Raw genomic sequence first — 19,725 nt, 5'->3', positions numbered from 1 at the left:
GACGCCACTGAACAGACAGGCTAATTGCAGTAAAGACCACCATGAGCTGATTGGAAAATATCATGTACTGGACACAGAGTGATCACACAGCAAGACAAAAACAATTGTCTGATAGTGTCTCTGTCAAGAGCTTTAAATGAATAATGTTGCAGAACTGCCATGTCTGGTTGTGAACTATTTATTTATGGTGGATCCAATTTAGCTATTTTTGAACAGATTTTAGTTTTTTTATCATCTTTTTTCTCAATCTCTTAATTGTCTTTTCTCTGTCACCCATTTTTTTCCCTTTCACCCCAACCGATCGAGGCAGATGCATGCTCATTGTGTAATTCACACAATGAGCATGCATCTGCTTGGTTTCTGATGATGTCTATGCAAAGTACCTACATATAGCGTATGTTGTGATTCTGTGCTAAACAAATTGAATTGAGTGACTCAGAATTTGGGCTGGACGATTTAAATAAATGCAATTCTCAAATTGCACACACGACAATAAACAGTTCCATTTTTATCAATCTGTGGAAACATTTGGTAGAACGAGTTCGCCAGAATGTTGATATTTTTTTTCCCTTTTGTTGTATGTATTTGTCACAAATGGATGATGACAACTAATTGACGTATGCCATTGCTACAGCTCACCCCCTAAAGCACAAAAGTATAGGGAAACCAAACTAAACAGCAGTTCCCATGAACCCACACTCCCGACATAATCAATCTAGGTCTTTTGTTATTGTTTTGCGTCAAAGACCCTCTAGTAGAAGAAAATGCATACAAAGTGTGAACAATTTATATCTTGACTTAAAACTAATATCATAACCATACGTCAGAAAATGGCATTATGTTTCTCATTCTTGCTAGCTTACTGATAGCATGGTAGTCATTGGCTATGTAATTATTTATTGGAGATTTGGTGGTGGTAGACCAAAACACTTTCACTTGGCACAATGATGGAAATCCATCCATAGTTGCAGATCTCATAGATAGAAAGCCAGCCTTCATTCTGTGAGAAATAAGTGTACATTATTCAGAGTTCAGTGTTTACTCAGCTGCTTGGCTTTGTCCAACACTGTAACTCATTAAACGCATCTCAGAAATCCCATTGTCTGAGATCTCACTTTCCTAAATGTCTCAGTCATGCTTGAGGACAGATTGCTCGTTAATCTATGATGTAAGTTTCAGAACCTCTTAACAAACTAAAAATAAAAACAATCAGGCTACATAGCAGCTATTTTCAGCATTCTCTGTTAATGTTTAAGTCAATTAAGACAGCGCTAGTCCAGCTCAGTTGTGTTTTAGATACTGAAAACAAAAGGCTTATTTTCTGCAGCTCGACTTGGCAGAGAAATCTGATACAGATACTGATACATCAACTTGCAACACTCTTCACACTGCTGGAAAACAACACTACCAGCTTTTCTGAATGTAATTGACTTGTGAGATTAGTGAAGTCAGTGCAATGTTGGTACAATCATGAAATGATGAGTGATCCTCAAATTCTGGTGATTTAAGCTTTTTGTGTTTGTTTTGAATCACATACCTCCGATATTGATGACACAGACAATGACACTGATACTGACACCATTTCTTCATAAATCAGTTCTGCCTTTACTACGAGGTGTTTTCAGCTGTATAGGTATGAATTTCAGTTGTAATATCATAAAATCTATACAACAAGACTGAGAGGGGACTGTGGTCTGTCTAATGTCGGGATCAAACTACACGATATCGTGTCTTTCACGATAGTCACCATGTCACCAGACAGTGGCATGAATTTTTGTCGTGTCTTGTTTGGGGACTGACAACACTATGAGTATGACCCACCGAACAGTCATCATTCACGACACTGCGCAAGCTCATCATCAAAGCTAATACATCACTGGGGAGGTGGGGCATGGAGTTGTCACTAGGCAGAGTAATATAAAAAAAAAATGTAACTAGCTAGCTAACATCATTCATCGTTCCCAACGTTCATAATGGACCAAAATGCTTGAAAATTGTCCTGAATTTGTGTCCTCTGATCCCGACATAAGACACAAGGCTCACTTGTATAATTAGTGATTATAAAATTAATCTCCACATTATATAACAACTGTGACCCGGGTATTTCCTTCAGTAGCAGTCAGCTTAGTCACAGCCTGGAAATTCATGTATAGACATGACTCTTAGTAATATTTAATAAACCTGTGGCCTGTGATGGACTGGTGACCTGTTCAGGGTGTATCCCGCCTTTCATGAATGAATGAATTTTGAAGTATTAGCATAATAGAAGACGCTCTCACCAGAAACTCAAGGCGCTGCTCTTCGATGTGCTCCTCCTGATGGGAGGGGGTTGGGCTGAGGCCCGGCGGGGGCGTTACTCGCAGCCCCGACTCCTCCTCCTCACTGGGAGTCTTCTCACGTCTGGACGGAGCTTCATCTAATGCCACACATGGGGTCTCTCCTACAGCCTGACAGGGACAGGAATATTCATTCACTTTACAGAGCTTAACTTAACACAAAAAAAGAAAACAATATTCAATGTGATGTTATTATAAACAACTTGTGTTCGGATCCAAAATAAAACATGACCAGCTGGTGAGAGGGAAGCAAATGTGTGATTGTGATACTGAACTGCGACACTAAAGCCCAATTTATACTTCTGCGTAAAGTGCTCTGCGTAGCTACGCAGAGTCCTCTGCGTCGACGCAGAACCTGTCGAAGAGCCTCTGCGTCGTCTCCGGGTGCACGGAATATTTTTTAAGTGTCCGTCACTCCGTCAAGGGACTACGGAGACGGCAAGAGCTGCGATTGGTCCTCAGGACAGGCTGAGCTAAGCTGCTCTGTGCCGGCTCTCAGTGCGCTCCGGGCGTCCTGACAGAGGCGGAGCTGATCCCCGCCGATAACACCGCTGCCGAACTATAAATACGTCATATCTTAACACACACAGCACATGTTTAGACTCTAAATGGCCAATTTCTCGCCTCAAATTATCTTAAAACTGCGTTCCGTGACACAGAAAAGTGAGAAACGGCCACTTTTTCAACAACAACAGTCTTTCTCTCTCTTTCTTTCTCGGACGCCATTGCTCACTGTAGCCAGAAGCACAACAACCTTGCGCAGCGACCCCTACTGATCGGGCGGGAAATTGCAGCGAGTGTCCGTCACCACGACGCAGAAGTATAAATGCTCGAGGCGTCTCCGTGGTGACGCAGACGGATAACGCATACGCAGTCGGAGAAGTATAATGTGGCCTTAAACATTACGCCCCCCTGCTGTGAGTGAGGGATTAGCGGCAAGCCTCCTTCCCAGTGGTCCAAGTACAATCAGCGAATAATCCAGGGGGAATCCCTGCAGCCTGCAACACGACTGGAGCTCATTAGCAAGAAGTCTGTCATTAACATTTGTAATTAGGCTATGTATGAATGTCTTTTATGTGTTTTATTTTACTAGCAGCTATACATTAATCTTGATAGCATGCGTGGCTTGGAAAACTGGGATCTGGGTGGGGGACAGGCTGACACTGGTGAGGGGTTAAGAATCAGGAATCAGTAGCTAATTTTAGAGCAAACCTACTTAGGGCTCAGAGTAAAACTGTGCTAGTGCAGCCAAGGCCGTGACCCATTAACAGGATCAAAGGCACTCAGCCACGTGCACTCTACTTCCTTAAAATTGTTCATTTAGGCATATCTCTCGAGATTTCAGTTTTGTTCTGGCTTGTTAAATAATTGATATAACACGAAACAGCGCAAATTCATAGACTGTAGTGACAGGAGGTCATATAAATCAGACAAATCCCATAACCAAGGTTTCTCAATCCTGGTCCTGCATGTTTTAGATGTTTCCCTGCTCTGACACACCCGATTCAAAAGAATGAGTCAGTATCAGGATTGAGGAACCCTGGCAAAACCAATTTAGAGAATTTGTTTCAGATTACATCAGGAAAAAAAAACTGAAAGAAAAGGAAATTAAACAACACAAATTGTCTTTGAAAAAATAATAAAAATAATATTGTATATATAGGATAGTAAATTGTGGTTTTTTTTTGGCTTATATTTCTCAAATCATACGAGCTGGATGGTTCACAGAAGAGATACACATACTCATTCATCCATGAAGTTGCAGTGGAACAGTTAAACTGCCACATCTGTCATTTGTTTAGCATTTAGCAGTATGCCCAAGCAGAGGACAGAAAACCCTCAACATGAGGTTGATTACATAGAGTACTTGTGTCAAACTCATTTGGCCCATCATACAATAACAGTATTTGGTCTGTGATGTCTTTCCTGCTCCTCCACTGGGTCTGAGCTCAGCCTCGTTTGAGTTTCTCTCCCTCTCTTCGATTTCAATGGAAAAGCATGTTCTCCTGTGAGTACTCCAACTGATCTTGATATTTCGCCCTTCTGAGGCTATTCCATGGGTAAATCAATGAATTGTATTTATGAAAAAAAGTGTCCAATGTGTTCAGTAATATATCTTAACATGACACATCTTTGAGTTGTTGTGTTACTTAGGTATCAGCACATATTTAGAGGCGTGTCTGTAAAAGTTCCTAGTTTATCTTCTGGATAGTGTTAGTAACGGCCAGCAGGAGGCACCAACACTTCTATTGGCCCCTGCACAAAAAACAGTGCACAGGTTTGAGGGCCTTTAACAAGTGATGTAGTTTTGTCCATCTTTATTTGACTCGACATGGTTAACAGTGACGTTTTCTTGGAATTCTTAATTTGCTTGCAGCTAATGATCATACTAATCCACTGGTGTGTGTATGTGTGTGTTCAATGTAGCAGTGATTGAAACATTAGCCAGGAAAGCAAAGTTGAACAAACCACAACAATTTCATCCATTATTCCACTATAACTGCAAGTCTTTTCCTTTTCTTAATACTCTCTGATTCATTATAGCCTACATTTAAAAAAATCCCGACATCACACCAGTCAAAAAAGAGCAATAATTTGTGTTAGAGGAGCTATGATAAGTTCAAAGCAAATATAATCAGGGTTTAGGCGATGTGTGATATAATTCTGACATGCTTTTGACGAATGAGCACGGGGGGATATTACGTAATGCCTCGTTTATAAAATGCTATGAGGACTAAAGGGACCGTTGTAGAGAGAGCATTAGACCAAAGCTTAAGCTATTAACAATCATTCCAAAGGTTTTTGTGCCAACACACTAACCTGGAGTCTGTGTTTGAGACGATATTCTCAAATGGATGAAATGTAACCGAGTGGAATGTTAAAACCACATTTCTTATACTTTTAAAACAGAAAGAGTGAGGGTTTTCTCCTCTTTGATGCACAAAACATAGGCAACAATTTATTGCAATGGTTACTTGGCACATTATCTTATTGCTCTACATATTTTTGCTAAATGCTATTACAAAGAGTAAAATACAGGAGCTAAAAAGCTAATCTGACATTATTAACTTCAAATATAACTAATGTCAGGGTAGTTTCATTGCACATATTAACATTTCTATGGCTTTCATATGAACATTGAGTTGTCAAATGTTTCCCCACATTTGAATTTCATTTTCCATAATTTGGGAAAAGAAAACTCCCATATATTGTATGTGTGTTTCTATCCACTGTTAAGTGAATATTGGCAGTTAGTGTGTAAACGGTTGTTTTTTGTGTCTTTACGTTTAAGTTTGTATGTCCAAATCAAAATATGTATAAAAACAGGCTGATAGAAACCCACCAATGACTTATCTCTTCAGCAGGTTTGAGCAGATTAAAGTATAAATAAACAATTATCCTGCAAAAAGGAGAAAACAATATTCTTCAGAGCATGAGCCTCTGAGGGGAGGAGGAAACATCAATGACCTTTGACCACTTTCATCAAGGCAAGACAATAACATATTATAATAATGAATGAAGGATTAGACTAGGACATGAACTCGGACCACACAGACTCAGGAGTTACCAATTTTTGTTGGTTTAGTGTATAACTATAGTAATAACAATAATAAAAAAAACTATAAAATAACTATAATTTGAAAACATAAATCATAGTGGCATTCATGTGCAGGATAAAGTTGCTTTGATTGCTGTAATAAAGTCTCATTTTAATGACTTTGTAGGGAATTTGTAGCGTGTAGGGCTTACAAATCATTAGTATCATGAGGCTGATTTCCTAACGATAACATGACACTTATTACACAGTGAAAAAGATTTATCGTCAGTCATATTGGGTTCTCTAATGCTACGGTTAGCTTAGTTTAATATCTCGATAACAGCTTTAAAAGGCTAATAATTGAAGAGTAATAAAAAAACAAACACACACTAGCATATTTAGTACTATAAAAGTGTGTTTTTACACTAATATTTAATGACTGGTGCTATTTAAATACATTTACACTGCAAACAAATATATTGGGTCCTGCAGCCAATGGAGTGGTTTAAATGAGTGAGAATGAGTTGATAAGACTGGTTGTCGTAACTTTTAGATTTAGGACATTGATCTTATAACATTTTATATTATCATATAACATGTTAGAAATGCATACCTATATGCATACCTCTATTATGCAGTGATGCATTTAATGACCTGCAATTTTGTGAAATGTTTACTTCCTTTTTAGATTTTTTAGATTCCACATGTGATTGTTAGCCTCTGAGTCCCAGTACCACAAACTTTATCACTTGAGAGTGAGCTGCTGTGCTACTGGTTTAAAAATAACATTTACAATGCATCTATAAAAATGCTATATATGCTGCAAATACTGAGTAAACATGTGAATCCTGCAGGATGCAAAAAACTCATTATAAATAAATGGCTTCATGAAGACATCGGGAGTCTGAGGCCGCAGCAGGTGCTACTGCATGTGTTTTTGAAATCAGTTGACTCCCTGTCACTGCCTCACACACTAAGGTGCCACGGTGGACACTTCACTCCTATGTGGTCCATGTATAGTGAAGGATCAAGTACACCCTGGGCCCATGCGTACTAAAGCAGAGCCAGATCCCATTCAGCAGGCCCTGAATGCCATAAGCACATTGGTATAATCCCTGCAGACTACTGAAACGGGTAACTGGATCACTTCCTTTAAAAGCACCTTAATGGATTGGCCTGGCTGTTAATTTTCTTTTTAATACAGAGCATATCGATGTCCACTGATCAAACACACTGTTACCAAGTCAGTCTGGCCAAATTCTACATCTGGAGGCTCCAAAACATTTGAGTGTTACAAAACTAAAAGGGTGTCCTTGACCACAACGTCCCATGTCCCATCGTTCTAATGGAGGAGAAAAATTGGCAGCCTCATTATAAACACATTTGATTAAATTAATCCGACAAAAACACCCGCCTTTGCTGCAGGTCATATTGTTGCACCAACATGCCTGCAACATACTGATAATCTTTCATGATGAGCTGGTGGTTTAACAAGTATCACAAATGCATCGCTTGCAGCCTTGTGTCAATTCCCTCACACCCAGCTTTCATCGTGACACTGATTAGTTTTCAGTGTTAAGTCTCAACTTTGACTCCTGCACCACTTTAGCCTCAAATCCAAGCAAACGCACAGAAAGTTAGCCGAGGATAACTCGCACACTGAGCCGCAGAGACCGACACACACGGAGACAACGAGACTCGTAAAGACAACCTACCCCCTTTTGTGTGATCTGTGGCAACGTCAAGGCTTCCCTTTACCTGCTAGTTATCCAGAGCAGGGCGAGATAGAAAAAGACTTTAGTGCGGCTGGAGTCTTACCTACCGTCCAAAACCCTCTCACCGCTGCCGTAGCAACAGAGAGAGGATTACTGGACTGTACCATTCTGTTGTTAGAGGGGATTAGAGTTCACACAACATGGCCCATTTCTGGGTGTGCGCCACTGGAAGTGCATGTGTGTGTGTGTGTGTCCCACAAACGAGAGATTACCACAATCGGTATTCTCATTTGTGCTCCATGGGCAGATAGTTTTACTCTACTTCACAAGCAGTGGGAAATGTTCCCAAAAAAACAGCAAGTTATTGTGTAAACTGACAATAATTCACCACAAATTGAAGCAATGAAATGTACCTCTCTAAAAGACACTGGTGAAATTACACTTTTCAATTCACAGGAGATCGATATGCAGAGAGAGAGTGTGTGTGTGTGACTGTGGCAACTTTGATCAGGCCCAAGTTCAAGAATTGGAATCATATCATTATGGCTTGTGGCAGATTAGTTCCGAGTCCAACAGGAAGCCATTATATAACACTGTCTGCAATGCAGCATCAGTGCCAACATAAACATTACACTAGGTTCCAGGAAAAAGTATAATCCCAAACTAAACTGCAGTCCAAAACATCATCAGTGATCCAATGTATGAGTGCAATATGTGTGCACGATCTAGTGTGTGTAATGTAGTGTTTGTAAATGCCAGCCCATCAGTTGTTTTTAATGCCTTACATCGACTTAGGTCAACTTGTCAACACAGTGTGGGACTCAGACTGAGCTGTAAAAAAAATCATTTCTGATTTTGTTGCATTCACATTTTGGTTACAGCTACAATTTGGTACATTTAAATGTGAATATCCATTCATTTGTGCCGTTTCTAGTCGAATATTAATAAAACAACACAACATGGGGCTTGTCATTTATGGCTAAAATGGTACTGCCAGTTATTTTTACCAATAATGTTTATGTTGGATATGTTTGGATATGATTCCCTTATTTAAGTGCATAATGACCACCAGGGTTCAGTGTAAAGCTGTGCTGTGCAGCCTGTGCTTTGATATTAGGGGGTGACTGACTGTACCTTCTCCTCCACCTCCTCACTCGCAGTTTCCCCACACTTCTCTGAGCCGCTGGGCTCTGGCCTCTGGTTCTGGTGCTGCTGCGTGGACGATGTGACAGACAGTTGCCTCTGGAGCCGCAGCACCTCCTTCTGAGACTCCCGCAGAAGCTTCTCAAATTCCACTCCTGCAGATGGAGCGGGGGAGCCCTGTGCAGACATATGCACATGTAGTAAAGACACATATGATAGTGATGTCATCAATTATGTATTAATAGTTCTAATGTAATTTCAATTGTAGTTACAGAAATGAATAATAATCTCAATGCATCTGTAGGCATGTGAATTATAATCTATTTCTTTTGATTTTTCCTTTGTGTTTAGATGTGTTTACTGATCATCTAGTGTGAAGTACTTGACTCTTCCTCCTTATCACCGCCATCCCATCCATGCATATCTAAACCCTTCACTGTGTAAAACAACAGATGTTCATATTCAGGAGTACGAGCTGTCGAGTCACTGCACCAGTAATTAAGAACAGGCACTAAGAAAGGCAGCCTGTTCCTGCACAGTCATATGTGCATCAGCAGTGACGCAGCCTTTGTAATATGGGCTTAGTAGGGAGTTAGGATGAGTGCTACCAATGTTGTCCAGCAGAGAGCGAGCTTGTGGCGTTATGAGCCAGTGGTGGGGATGAATAATGAGAGGGGTGGTGATGTGGTGACTGTGAAAGAGTGAAGCATCAAGTTAAAAAATTGAGGATTGTCATTAATTTTAATGAATAACAGTGGTCTGCACTGATCCATTCCTCAGGCAAGAACGAGTTTAGGTTTAGCTTCTGGACCAGCATTAATGCTAAGGGAACAAGTTAGTGCTAGTGCTAGTTGCATGGCCAAGAATTTATGGGGTCCTTGGAATAAAACTTAGAATAGAAAGTGTTTATTTTCATTGTTCAGGAACAGTAAATGCTTCAGATACAACGAAATAGCAGAAGCCGCATCTAAGTTGTAGCTACTGGTGTGTGTCAACTGGTGCATGAGCAAACTTCAACTATAAAATAAAAGCAAATAATGTAAGCTAAACAGTATCTAGATGTCTAAATATATCTAAAGATATCTAGATTTCATTAAGATGTTGTTGTTTTTCTCCACACATCACTGGCTATGACACACTACTACAAGCAGCCACTTAGTTTGCTCATGCCCGGTTGTGATTACCTTCGTGGTGCCCAGTCGTGCCTCTAGCTCTCTACACTCCTGCTGTAGGGCAGCAATCTCTTTGTCCTTAGACAGAAGTGCATCAGTGTGCTGCGCAAGGTCGCGAGCTCGTTGGCGCGCAAACGCCCTCTTGTACTGTTCCACCGAGCCGGGTCTCATCAATGATGGGGAATTGACCTGCAGGAGAGAAAAGAGAGGATAGTGAACCACTTTGTACCACATTATTTGCTTATTATCAGCACATTTAAATCTCCAATAAACAAATGTTCATATATACTGTACATACACATAAATATTACAAGGTAAACAGAGGAAAAGAAAGTTAAAGACCTTCACAGTTTGTAAATGTCAAAAAAAGGCTTTATATTCAATATTTAATCCATTTCCTCCAACCTTTCTTCAAATATTGGCATTCATTTGCTTAATTAATACGACTGGACTCAAACATTTATCAACCCAGACTACTTTGAGTTGTCCTTGAGAGAGCAACAGGAGGTGAGCAGGGAACAGGTGCACACAGAATAAACAGGAGCCAAGACAGACAGACAGACAGTAGGTAGGTGGTCCTTCAACTGACAGCTATATAGTGGTACACTGTGATGATGAATATGTCTGTTTCCTCACTTTAGCTTTCATTACAACTCAAAAAAGTAGATTCCATTACTGTTAATCTGGGAAAAATGTAAAAATGTTTTTGTAGACAAAAAAAGGTGCAGACAAAAACACTGCATAACTATTTCTACCAGCTATACTGAAAATCAGTCATGGATCTGACGATACAGCATATGCTTTGCTAATATTACTGTGAGTGTTTTTTTTTTTTTTTACCATCAGCACCATCTGTATTAAACTGCCTGTTTTCTCAGATGTCCTCCATTTCTAACAAAATAAATGCATTCATAGAGAGGGACTTCAATATATTACTAAAAGTTATCACCATCTTATCTTTTATGTTAAAAACATAGGTTGATATTTAGGTCTCTGTCGAGGTTCAGCTCATATGAAGAGTTCTTGTAGCTATTCTCGTGATGCATTTAATTATTCAAAAGGGTGCTTGTAGTTGAAAACAGGGCTCCCATTCATCATATGCTCAACTATTCAATTGAACTAATTACTGGAGATTATTATGATGACTTTGATGGTGGTGCATTTGGGTCAGGGGTGCAGGCACACACATCAGTGGCCCACTGTGGAGATGTTATGTTTTTATTTGTGTGGCATACCACTTTGAGGTTGGCCTCCTGCAGTTTTCGAGCTCTTTCTTCCAGCCTCTTCGCAAGAACAGCCAGCTCTGTGTTCTTTCTCCTCAGCCGCCTGACCTTCTCCTCGGTCTCCGGGGCGCTGCTCTTCCGCTAAACACAGGGGAAGAAAAATTATCATCAGACAACGCCTGCAGCAAATACCAACACAACCACGCCAGACAAGAAGGTCACACCAATATTGTTATGAAAAACATGTTTTAGCGATTTAATAGTAATCTGAATCATGTTATTAGATTACTTGATGGAGATCCCCTCACACTGAGCAAGGAAAGCAAGTCCATGAGAAAAGAAAGAGGGAAAGAGAGACTAAACCCATTGCTTTTACCAAATTACTAAATTAAGACATCATTCTGAATAGTGTGCAAACAACTGTGGGATGAACAATTAAAGCCTCAAAAAGAAAGCGCGATCTGCGACTGCTGGAGCAGAACTAGTGTCATTTAAATGTAATTAGACTCTGTAATTAACTGGGTTAAGACAGAGCCTAAAAATAAAATTCTGATTGCACCAGATGGCAACTAGAACTGACACAGTGCAGATCGAGTCAGTAATTGATACAAATATACACTCACTTGTTATTAGGTACATGATACAAAGCAAAGTCCCTATTTTTCCCTGCAATAAACCCAACTTTAACATACATATACAACGGTTACAAAAGGTTAATGTTTTTCAGGAATTGTTGATTAAACCATTTAATCGTTCAGCAGGATGTGCAGTACTTGGTGGCGCTGTTGAGCAGCATCGCTTTATAAAGAAAAAGGAAAAACAAACAGTTGAGGCAAGTTGAGTAGTGCTAGAACTGTATAATGGAAAAGTCACACAATAGTCACCTATTTATATGCTGAATAAATAAATGGGCAAGTTACAGAATCTAACAGAAGAATTTGCACACAGATGCTTTAGTCACCCTGTGTGTGTGCACCTGGCCTACTTTGTCAGAAGTTAAGATGAAATGCTATATTTAGTCTTACCAGCAGGGCATTTTCCTCCTTCAGTGTGGCGCATGTCTTCTCCAGCTCATCAAGGGCTCGCAACAGTTCCGAGTTTTGGCGGACCAACAACCCACAGTCAGTGCCGTTCTGGAAAATGAGAACAAGAAAAACAGATGCACAGTTTTACTGTCTGCTATTTTTGAAATGATTATTCATTTTAAAGAATCATGTCCCAGTGTCAGTTACATGAAAGTTTCTTGCTCTGCTGTGTTTACGTTGCAGGGCCGACCCAAACCTTCATGAGGCTTCATTTTGGGGCCCTTTATCAATGCCAGCCTGGCATGTTCTTATCCTTATATTGACTTACATTTTAAATGGAAGCAATCTCAGAAAAATTATCTATATATAATATATTATTATGGTATACAAAATGGCACAATACTAAGAGGCGAATATGGTGTCAGCCTAATAAAAATGAACAAACTTAACTAGTTTTGATTTTTTTTGAAGTGCAACAATAATTAGACACCAACAAAAAAATAAACTTTAATAAATGATAAATTATCATTAAATATTTGTACGGCCAATACCAAATGAAAAGAAATACTGAAATAATAAAGAGATGGAACTTTAACAAGATAATAAAGTGGTTTAAGTACAAAATGTATAAAGAACTTTTGTCTGAAAACTACAGTATGTAAAATGTGCAAAAGACTCACTGACTCACATCACCGTGCACAAACAATAAAATAAAAATAATGAAATCCTCAAGGTGCTTAGTCCACTTAGGCCTTGGGCCAGCTCCGTTACATAGCAATAACTAATAGATGCTGACAGAGAAGCTTTTCATTAGAACAACTCAATCAGTGTAACCACTGGCTCTGAACACCTATTACACCATTCTGACTCAGCATGAGAACGCTGCTCTGCTCTCACATCTCATTATGAAGGGAGGAGCAAAGACGAACACAGCAGGAAAAATCTGAAATCTCATTGAATTAAAAAGTAAGATTTCACCCTCCGTAGCATTGGTTTTTGTCTCATTTCATGTAACAAGTGTAGGTGTGTTTTAAACTTGGGTTTTGTGGGCTGTGATGAAAGCTGCTGTATTTAACTTATGTCATTATGTCTTGTACTGAAAACAGCAAACGTGTTGAGGGTTTCATGTGCTAATAAGCTTGTTATGTGAGGGCAAGACAGCACACGGCAGTCGTCAACGTGGCAGATAGTCAATGTGGGAATCTAGACTGTCATGGGTGTTTATCGTCCATGTGGAGGAAATGTGGAAGTGGAGACGCCAGAGTGCATCAGTGCCTGTGTGTGTTAGAGCTGATCTAGAAGACCTGGCACGCATTGACAGAATGGTTGCAGTGAAAGCAGATGGACAGACATGACAAACAGATCTGCTGGAAGTGAGAGGATGGGGAAAAGAGGAAAGCAATTATTGCTGAGAAAGGGAATCCTGCTCGGAGACAGCTGTGGTCACTTTGAACGGTGACAAAGGCCCCGTTCAGACCTGGCATTAACATCTGTCTTCAGTGATGCCAGTGCATGTGGACAGCACTAAGTACAACTGTTCACATGGAGCATTACAATGCACCCCGAATGCATCTCCTATGACCACACGAGACCCTTAATTAGGGTCCACAAGGTGTGTAGGGAAGCTGAATGAAACTATTTAGGCTACTGGAACATGAAATAATATTTGAACTTGTAGAAAAAAGGAAGCACATGATAGAAGTGTTATTATTGTGGATGTGGCTACAAATACATCAGTGTATACTATACGCACTGAGAAATGAAAATAACTGAGGATATCAGGTAAGGTGGCGGACTCTAATGCATCCTGATGACAAACTGCGTTCATGACGCTCAGGAATGTGGACATGTGTGTCTTCAAAACTCCTAATGGGGATTTTAAGAGTGGAAGTTAGGCCATATACAGGAACTGTACTTGGTGCACACTCTGGACATGACTGGATCACTCGGGACAAATGTTAATACCAGGTCTGTACAAGGTCAAACAGAATGTTAATAATGCTGCAGACAAAGACAGCAAAGCCGAGATAGTGAGTCCCTCACTATGAAAAACACTCACTGTTGGCTCAGGTGTTCACATGTGAAACATCAGTGGACGTGTTCAGGAATAAGCCTCTGACACATTACTGCATTTGTAATAGCACTATGACATGGTGCACAAAGCATCTTGAAACTAAGTTGCCATGGTAACTGCAGATGATGGGCTAATCCAGTGTCTCCCCAGTGGGTCTTTAATGCTACTGTACCTGTTATTTGAGTCAACACTAATGACCAGCTGTTTAGTTGAAGCAGCAGCTGAGGCGTCTGTGTGATGGTGACATGGAACATCCTGTCCGAGTCGCTAGTTGGTGGGTTACAAACTAGTGCCAGAGCGGCCATATGGTCACAGAGGCACAATATTTTGTGTTAGATTATAAACATGTTCTGGTGAAGGAAAATATGAATTAAAAAAAAATAGTAGAGCCATGAAATTAGTTAGTGTTATATTATGTGTTAGTTAAGCTCAGGCTTTTTTTGAAATGTGATTGTATGAGGCACTGACCACATACTGGAGTCATTGCTGACCTCACCCAGCCCGACACTGCAATCATGCAATCGTGGCTGCCAGTTGCTTCAAAGTGAGAATGTACATCCCTATCTCAAGCCAGGTCCTGATATCAGCGAATTCATCGCTGACTATTGCACTACATGGCCCAGGCTTTGGTTAGTTTGTATTTTTTCTGCAACAGCCATTCAGTTTATTTATAGTGTAATTGTTTGATATTGGCTGTGGCATCTGGTTTCAGACTACATTCTAAAGCACAATGGATTCTAAGTAAAACAATATAGACATATAATCCAGTATCATTTTATTTCGTAGACATTAGACACACCCTTGAAAAGAGCATATTCAATTCCTGTTCATGTGAATCGATCATTCCACTACTGCTGCAACTACTACTACTGCTGTTTCAAGTACAAACAAACCTTGAAACAAGGGCTGTGTAGTTGGAACAAAATCCTGTTCACATTCACAGGTGGGACTGAACATAAAGGTGAGAAATGACCAACTGACTAAGTGAACAAATGCCCGACACACACAAAAACACACACTGACCCGATCTTCTCATGATGTATAGCACACAGAAAAACTGCAAACAAAAGCGAATCCTTGTCATAAAAAGAACAGTGAACAGCATAAAACCAGACTCTTTACTTTGTTGATGGTAAGAGGATTTTCCAGGGGCATAGAAAGTGCTTATTCAAGCGTCTTGGGTTGATTTATTTCTTGTACTGAGATGTTGGGAGGAATGAGAGAGGGCTCTCATTTCCCATTTTGCAATTATGACACCCAGATGCACAGTGCGCACAGGTGAAAATAGCAGCAGCCATGTTGTAGCAGCTCATAAAATAGAGCATTGTGTCTAAAAATGACATTGTAATGTTCCGCTCCAAAGAGGGACAATAACAAAGAAGTTATGGTGGCAAGCCAGAGAAAGAGATTACACTGTAAAAGAAGAGCTGCAACTCTTGAAACCCAAGAGTCCTTCAGATTTCGCTCCCATTTTCATTACATAGGCTTTGACTATGTCCATCCATTACATATAATCACATCATCTCTTAAAACATATATTATTTTGATAGTATTAGACATATAGTTTTTTCTGAACATAATAGAAAAGGGATTCATGTTTTTTATTTCATTTAAAATTGAAAGACTAAACACTGTAGGCTCAGCTCCCACTCACATGAACCTTTGTGTCTTTGAGAGATATATTTTCCATCAGTCAGAGGAGTCGGTACAGCGCTTCCTCTTACGACAACAGTCCAATCAATCACCTCAGAGGAAGGCCAGCCTTCTTCCTTTCTGATTCAAATGATTTTGGAGTCCATCCATGTCCTGTAATTGTTCCGTAGGAATCATAGAAGACACCAGAGCATGAGGTAATGCTGGCAACCGGCCTGCTGCCACAGAACAGAGCTGCAGGTGGTGAGGTCTACTCAAGGCTAGTTTATTAGCATTCAGCCATACCTCCCCTCTCACAGTGGTGTGGTTTTCACACTGGTCTGGCTCAGTGTAGCGAGGCAGATGTAACTCAGTAGTAAGAAGGCAGGGGTCTTCATTCAAACGTCTGTAAGATGAGCATGAGCCATGGGCAGGGGCAGATGGAACTGATGGAGCCATCTCCTGATGCCCTGTTTGAAAGTGTCTGTGATAATTGTGGTTACATGCAGATTATAAAACACACACAGACTGATTCACGTGACCATTTACCCCTGCTGTACTCTAACATGAGGTCCCTCATACGTTTTATGCGAGTTGAATTAAAGCAGAACTGTGTGGGATTTTTACCCTAATTTAACAGCTTTGGAGTCATTGTTATGGTAGAATGTCTTGTTGCCACGTGTTAGCAGAAAACCAGCCTTCCAAGATCAGGGCCTGGACCTGGAGTCCAGAATCAGGGGGACTTGCAAAGTCGTGAAATAAATAAATTGCTTTACAGCACTTTCCACACCCCCAGTTACTGGCTAACTGATCAAGGCAGTGAGGGCATGATTTTAGACGTTAGTCATGGCAGAGTTGGTGAAAAAGAAGCAGATAAAACCATTTACATAGGAAGTGAGGAAGAGGAAATGACTGTCTGACAGAGCGAGGGGCCACACATGAGTAAACATCTGACCGGCTTTTTCAAATGGAGAGAATTTAAAAACACAAAGGCATGCAAAAACGGATTCTGACCTGGCATTCTTTCGGTTTCACTTGTAAGTATCTCAGGGATACACTCTATTCTCTATGCATGTATGTGCATTCGCACTCTCTCGATGTTTGCGCTTGTTGTAAAGGCATTTACTCGCTAGCATGTTTTTACAACAGAGAGGATAAAACGGTAGACAATGGATGAATGTTTACGGTAGTGTCGTAAAAACATGTCCTCCAAAACTGCAGGGGGAGCTCCAAAGAGAAAAAGGTAACAATCTTAAATATTGTTACTACTATATTCCTATATAGCCTGTTTTAGTCTTATGGCTGATGAAGTGCTGTATGAATGTGTGTCAATGAATGCATGTGACCTAAAATTTGAAGCGCTATGATAAATATGTAGATTGTATAACAAGTTGAACTGGTAATGTTCACCAGTTCAATTTGTCAAAAGGGACCAAACTTAACAACTCCAAGTACATCAAGTGAAGGGCATGGTCTACCAACACATGGCTGTTTGACAACACAGCAGATGGATCCAGGACCAGCATGTTACTGACCTTGAAGTGCAGAGTCACTTTATTCTAGGTTATCATAAAACAGAATGTTCATTGACGAGCAAAACAACAAGAGCCAAGGGCTACGTTAAAAAGCAAAAAGAGCCTTGTTGACACATGATTTAATGCTTTGACTTTTATTTAGACAGGCAGGCAGATGCAAACAAGCCTCAGCTTTGTAAAGAGAACAGGCCAACATGACCGTTGATTATCTAGGCCAATTGCTATTTTATACGCCTCTTAGGGCCGACATCAGAATATTGTGTCCGACGTTCATCTAATTTGAGGGGAATCTTATTGGCAGACCAATAGAACTTCTGTGTTTTGTCTGATGGTTTTAAGTCAGTGAATTAAACTTTTATTGTTTGATTCTTTTATCAATCCATCCATATAATTTAGAGCTCATAAAACAGCATACATGTGATGTTAAAAGATTAGAAAAGCTGAGACAGACAGACAGGTGTCTGGTAAAATGTGTCAGTGATGGTGATCTTAAAGCGGACCTAGACCGTAAGTTCCAATTAACGCTGTTTTTTAGTGTGTATTTGCGTCATTACCTTGTTTACGAAGCCCTGAAGTTTCGAAACAAACAGTTCAGCCACTGCTGAGAACACGGTGTTTTATTGTAATCTTGGGCTCAGCGAGTTCTCCTGAACAGCAAATCCTCCTGCTCTGGGCACATCTGGTTGCGTACATTGAACCCCAGAAGAAGAATAACGTCCATTGTGGAGGTGTTTCACGAGCGACAATGTCTTCTGACTCTGGGTCAGACTCCGGGTCAAAGTCATAAAAGGGACTGCGGCGGGGAGTCGTGACAAAGCTATTTTTAAACATTGTTAAAACAATGTTTTGATAATGAGTAGCAGTGCATCCACCGTACCGAGGGGGGAGCTGCGCTTCTGGGAGCGGGTGTGCTGATTATGTCCCTTTGGGACAGTTGGGAAGGCTCTACACAGTCTGTCTTCTTGGGGCGAGATTTCTGTCTGAAACACCGCGGCTGACGAGAGCTTCAATAAGGACAGATTTCTATCAGCTCGTTTACAGCAACTAGGAGGTTTTTGACCATAAAAACAAGTTAATGTATGCAAGTAGACCTCCATAACTATGTGCAACAGGACCACTCTATGTGAGCTTTAAAGCATGCACTTGGAAAGCCGCAATACATCTTCTATTCCATCTATCGATTTCTCTGGAATTTCTACTGCATTCACAACTACAATTTTCAGAAAATGAAAGAACCAGACAAAACATAGGTCCAGGGAAACGTTTCACTACAAATTGATGCAGAGAAAGGATCATCCATATTATACATAATTTATAATATCACACAGCGAGATTATTCATATGTCTGGGATGAAAGGCAAGCGTTTCACAGAAACACTAATGTCGACAGTTTCAGCTGACAGTTAGAGATCCCTTACTCGAGTATGAGCTTCTAAGGAAACACGGAGACAAAGGCACACACAATCACACGGAGGCAAACTATCTACAGCTAAAGCTACATATCACTTCACTACAAAGTGGAACTGAAATGTATGAATCTGTTCAATATACATTTGATTCATTACAAAATGGTGTGAAATGCCAGTGTTTCCTAAACCACAAAATATAATATAATAGTGATGCCTCAAAACCAAAGATATTTGATTTATGGATATATATAAGCAAAGAAACAAGAAAATATTCACATTTGTGAAGCTGAAACCACAAAACCCTGTTTACTTTTATAATAAACCCACCCATATACATTTATTGACTATTAAAATGGCAATTAATTCAGTAACTGATTAATAATTGATTAATTGCTGTAGCCCTGAACCATTACCTATCCTGATTTAGTTGTTTACAAGTGAAACTCAATTCCGCAATTTGTAAAAAAAATAAAGAAATAAAGAATAGCACTGATACATGTGTGCCTGCATAGAGACAGCAAAGCTCAGCAGTATTAAAACATTTTTGCGTGAGGATAATTAGTGCTTTTATTGCAATCTCAATGCTTGAATATACAGCTCCCATTGCTCCAGTACTTGCTACCCAGAGAACTGAATGAAGGAGCCAGTCAGCTGAATCTGGAGATAAACTTAAATGAGTCCAGGCCACGTCAGCTCTCAGCAACAATAAAAGGAGGTGTCTCCTCCCATTGACCCAGTCCTAAAATACAGCATGGTCTGGGAAATGGCTCCTGGACACAGTTTTAATTACCACAATAGCAAGAAAAGCAACATTAGACAAACATTGGGGATGGCTGCCCTTTTTAATGAAGTGAATAGTGATGGACTTGACAATATCTGTGACAACATTGAGAGCCTGATCAATAACACTCTCCTGCATCAGT

The 19,725-nt window shown here is 40.1% G+C and overlaps 1 protein-coding gene across 1 annotated transcript in view; it reads right to left on the bottom strand.

Moving 5' to 3' along the window:
- tspoap1 (TSPO associated protein 1) overlaps window positions 1–19,725 on the bottom strand; it is a gene marked incomplete at its 5' end in the record, with an annotated part of 59,126 nt that overhangs the window by 26,623 nt on the left and 12,778 nt on the right. The window contains 5 exons of the mRNA XM_083910569.1: window positions 2,280–2,447; window positions 8,724–8,909; window positions 9,917–10,093; window positions 11,140–11,268; window positions 12,153–12,260. Of these exons, the coding sequence (XP_083766695.1) occupies window positions 2,280–2,447; window positions 8,724–8,909; window positions 9,917–10,093; window positions 11,140–11,268; window positions 12,153–12,260 (768 nt within the window). The remainder of the gene's footprint in view (window positions 1–2,279; window positions 2,448–8,723; window positions 8,910–9,916; window positions 10,094–11,139; window positions 11,269–12,152; window positions 12,261–19,725) is intronic.

Source organism: Microchirus variegatus, assembly GCF_963457635.1.
Source record: "Microchirus variegatus genome assembly, chromosome: 2".
NCBI classification, from domain to species: domain Eukaryota; kingdom Metazoa; phylum Chordata; class Actinopteri; order Pleuronectiformes; family Soleidae; genus Microchirus; species Microchirus variegatus.
The sequence above is the reverse complement of the archived record's forward strand: the minus strand, read 5'-3'. Positions and strand labels throughout refer to the sequence as shown.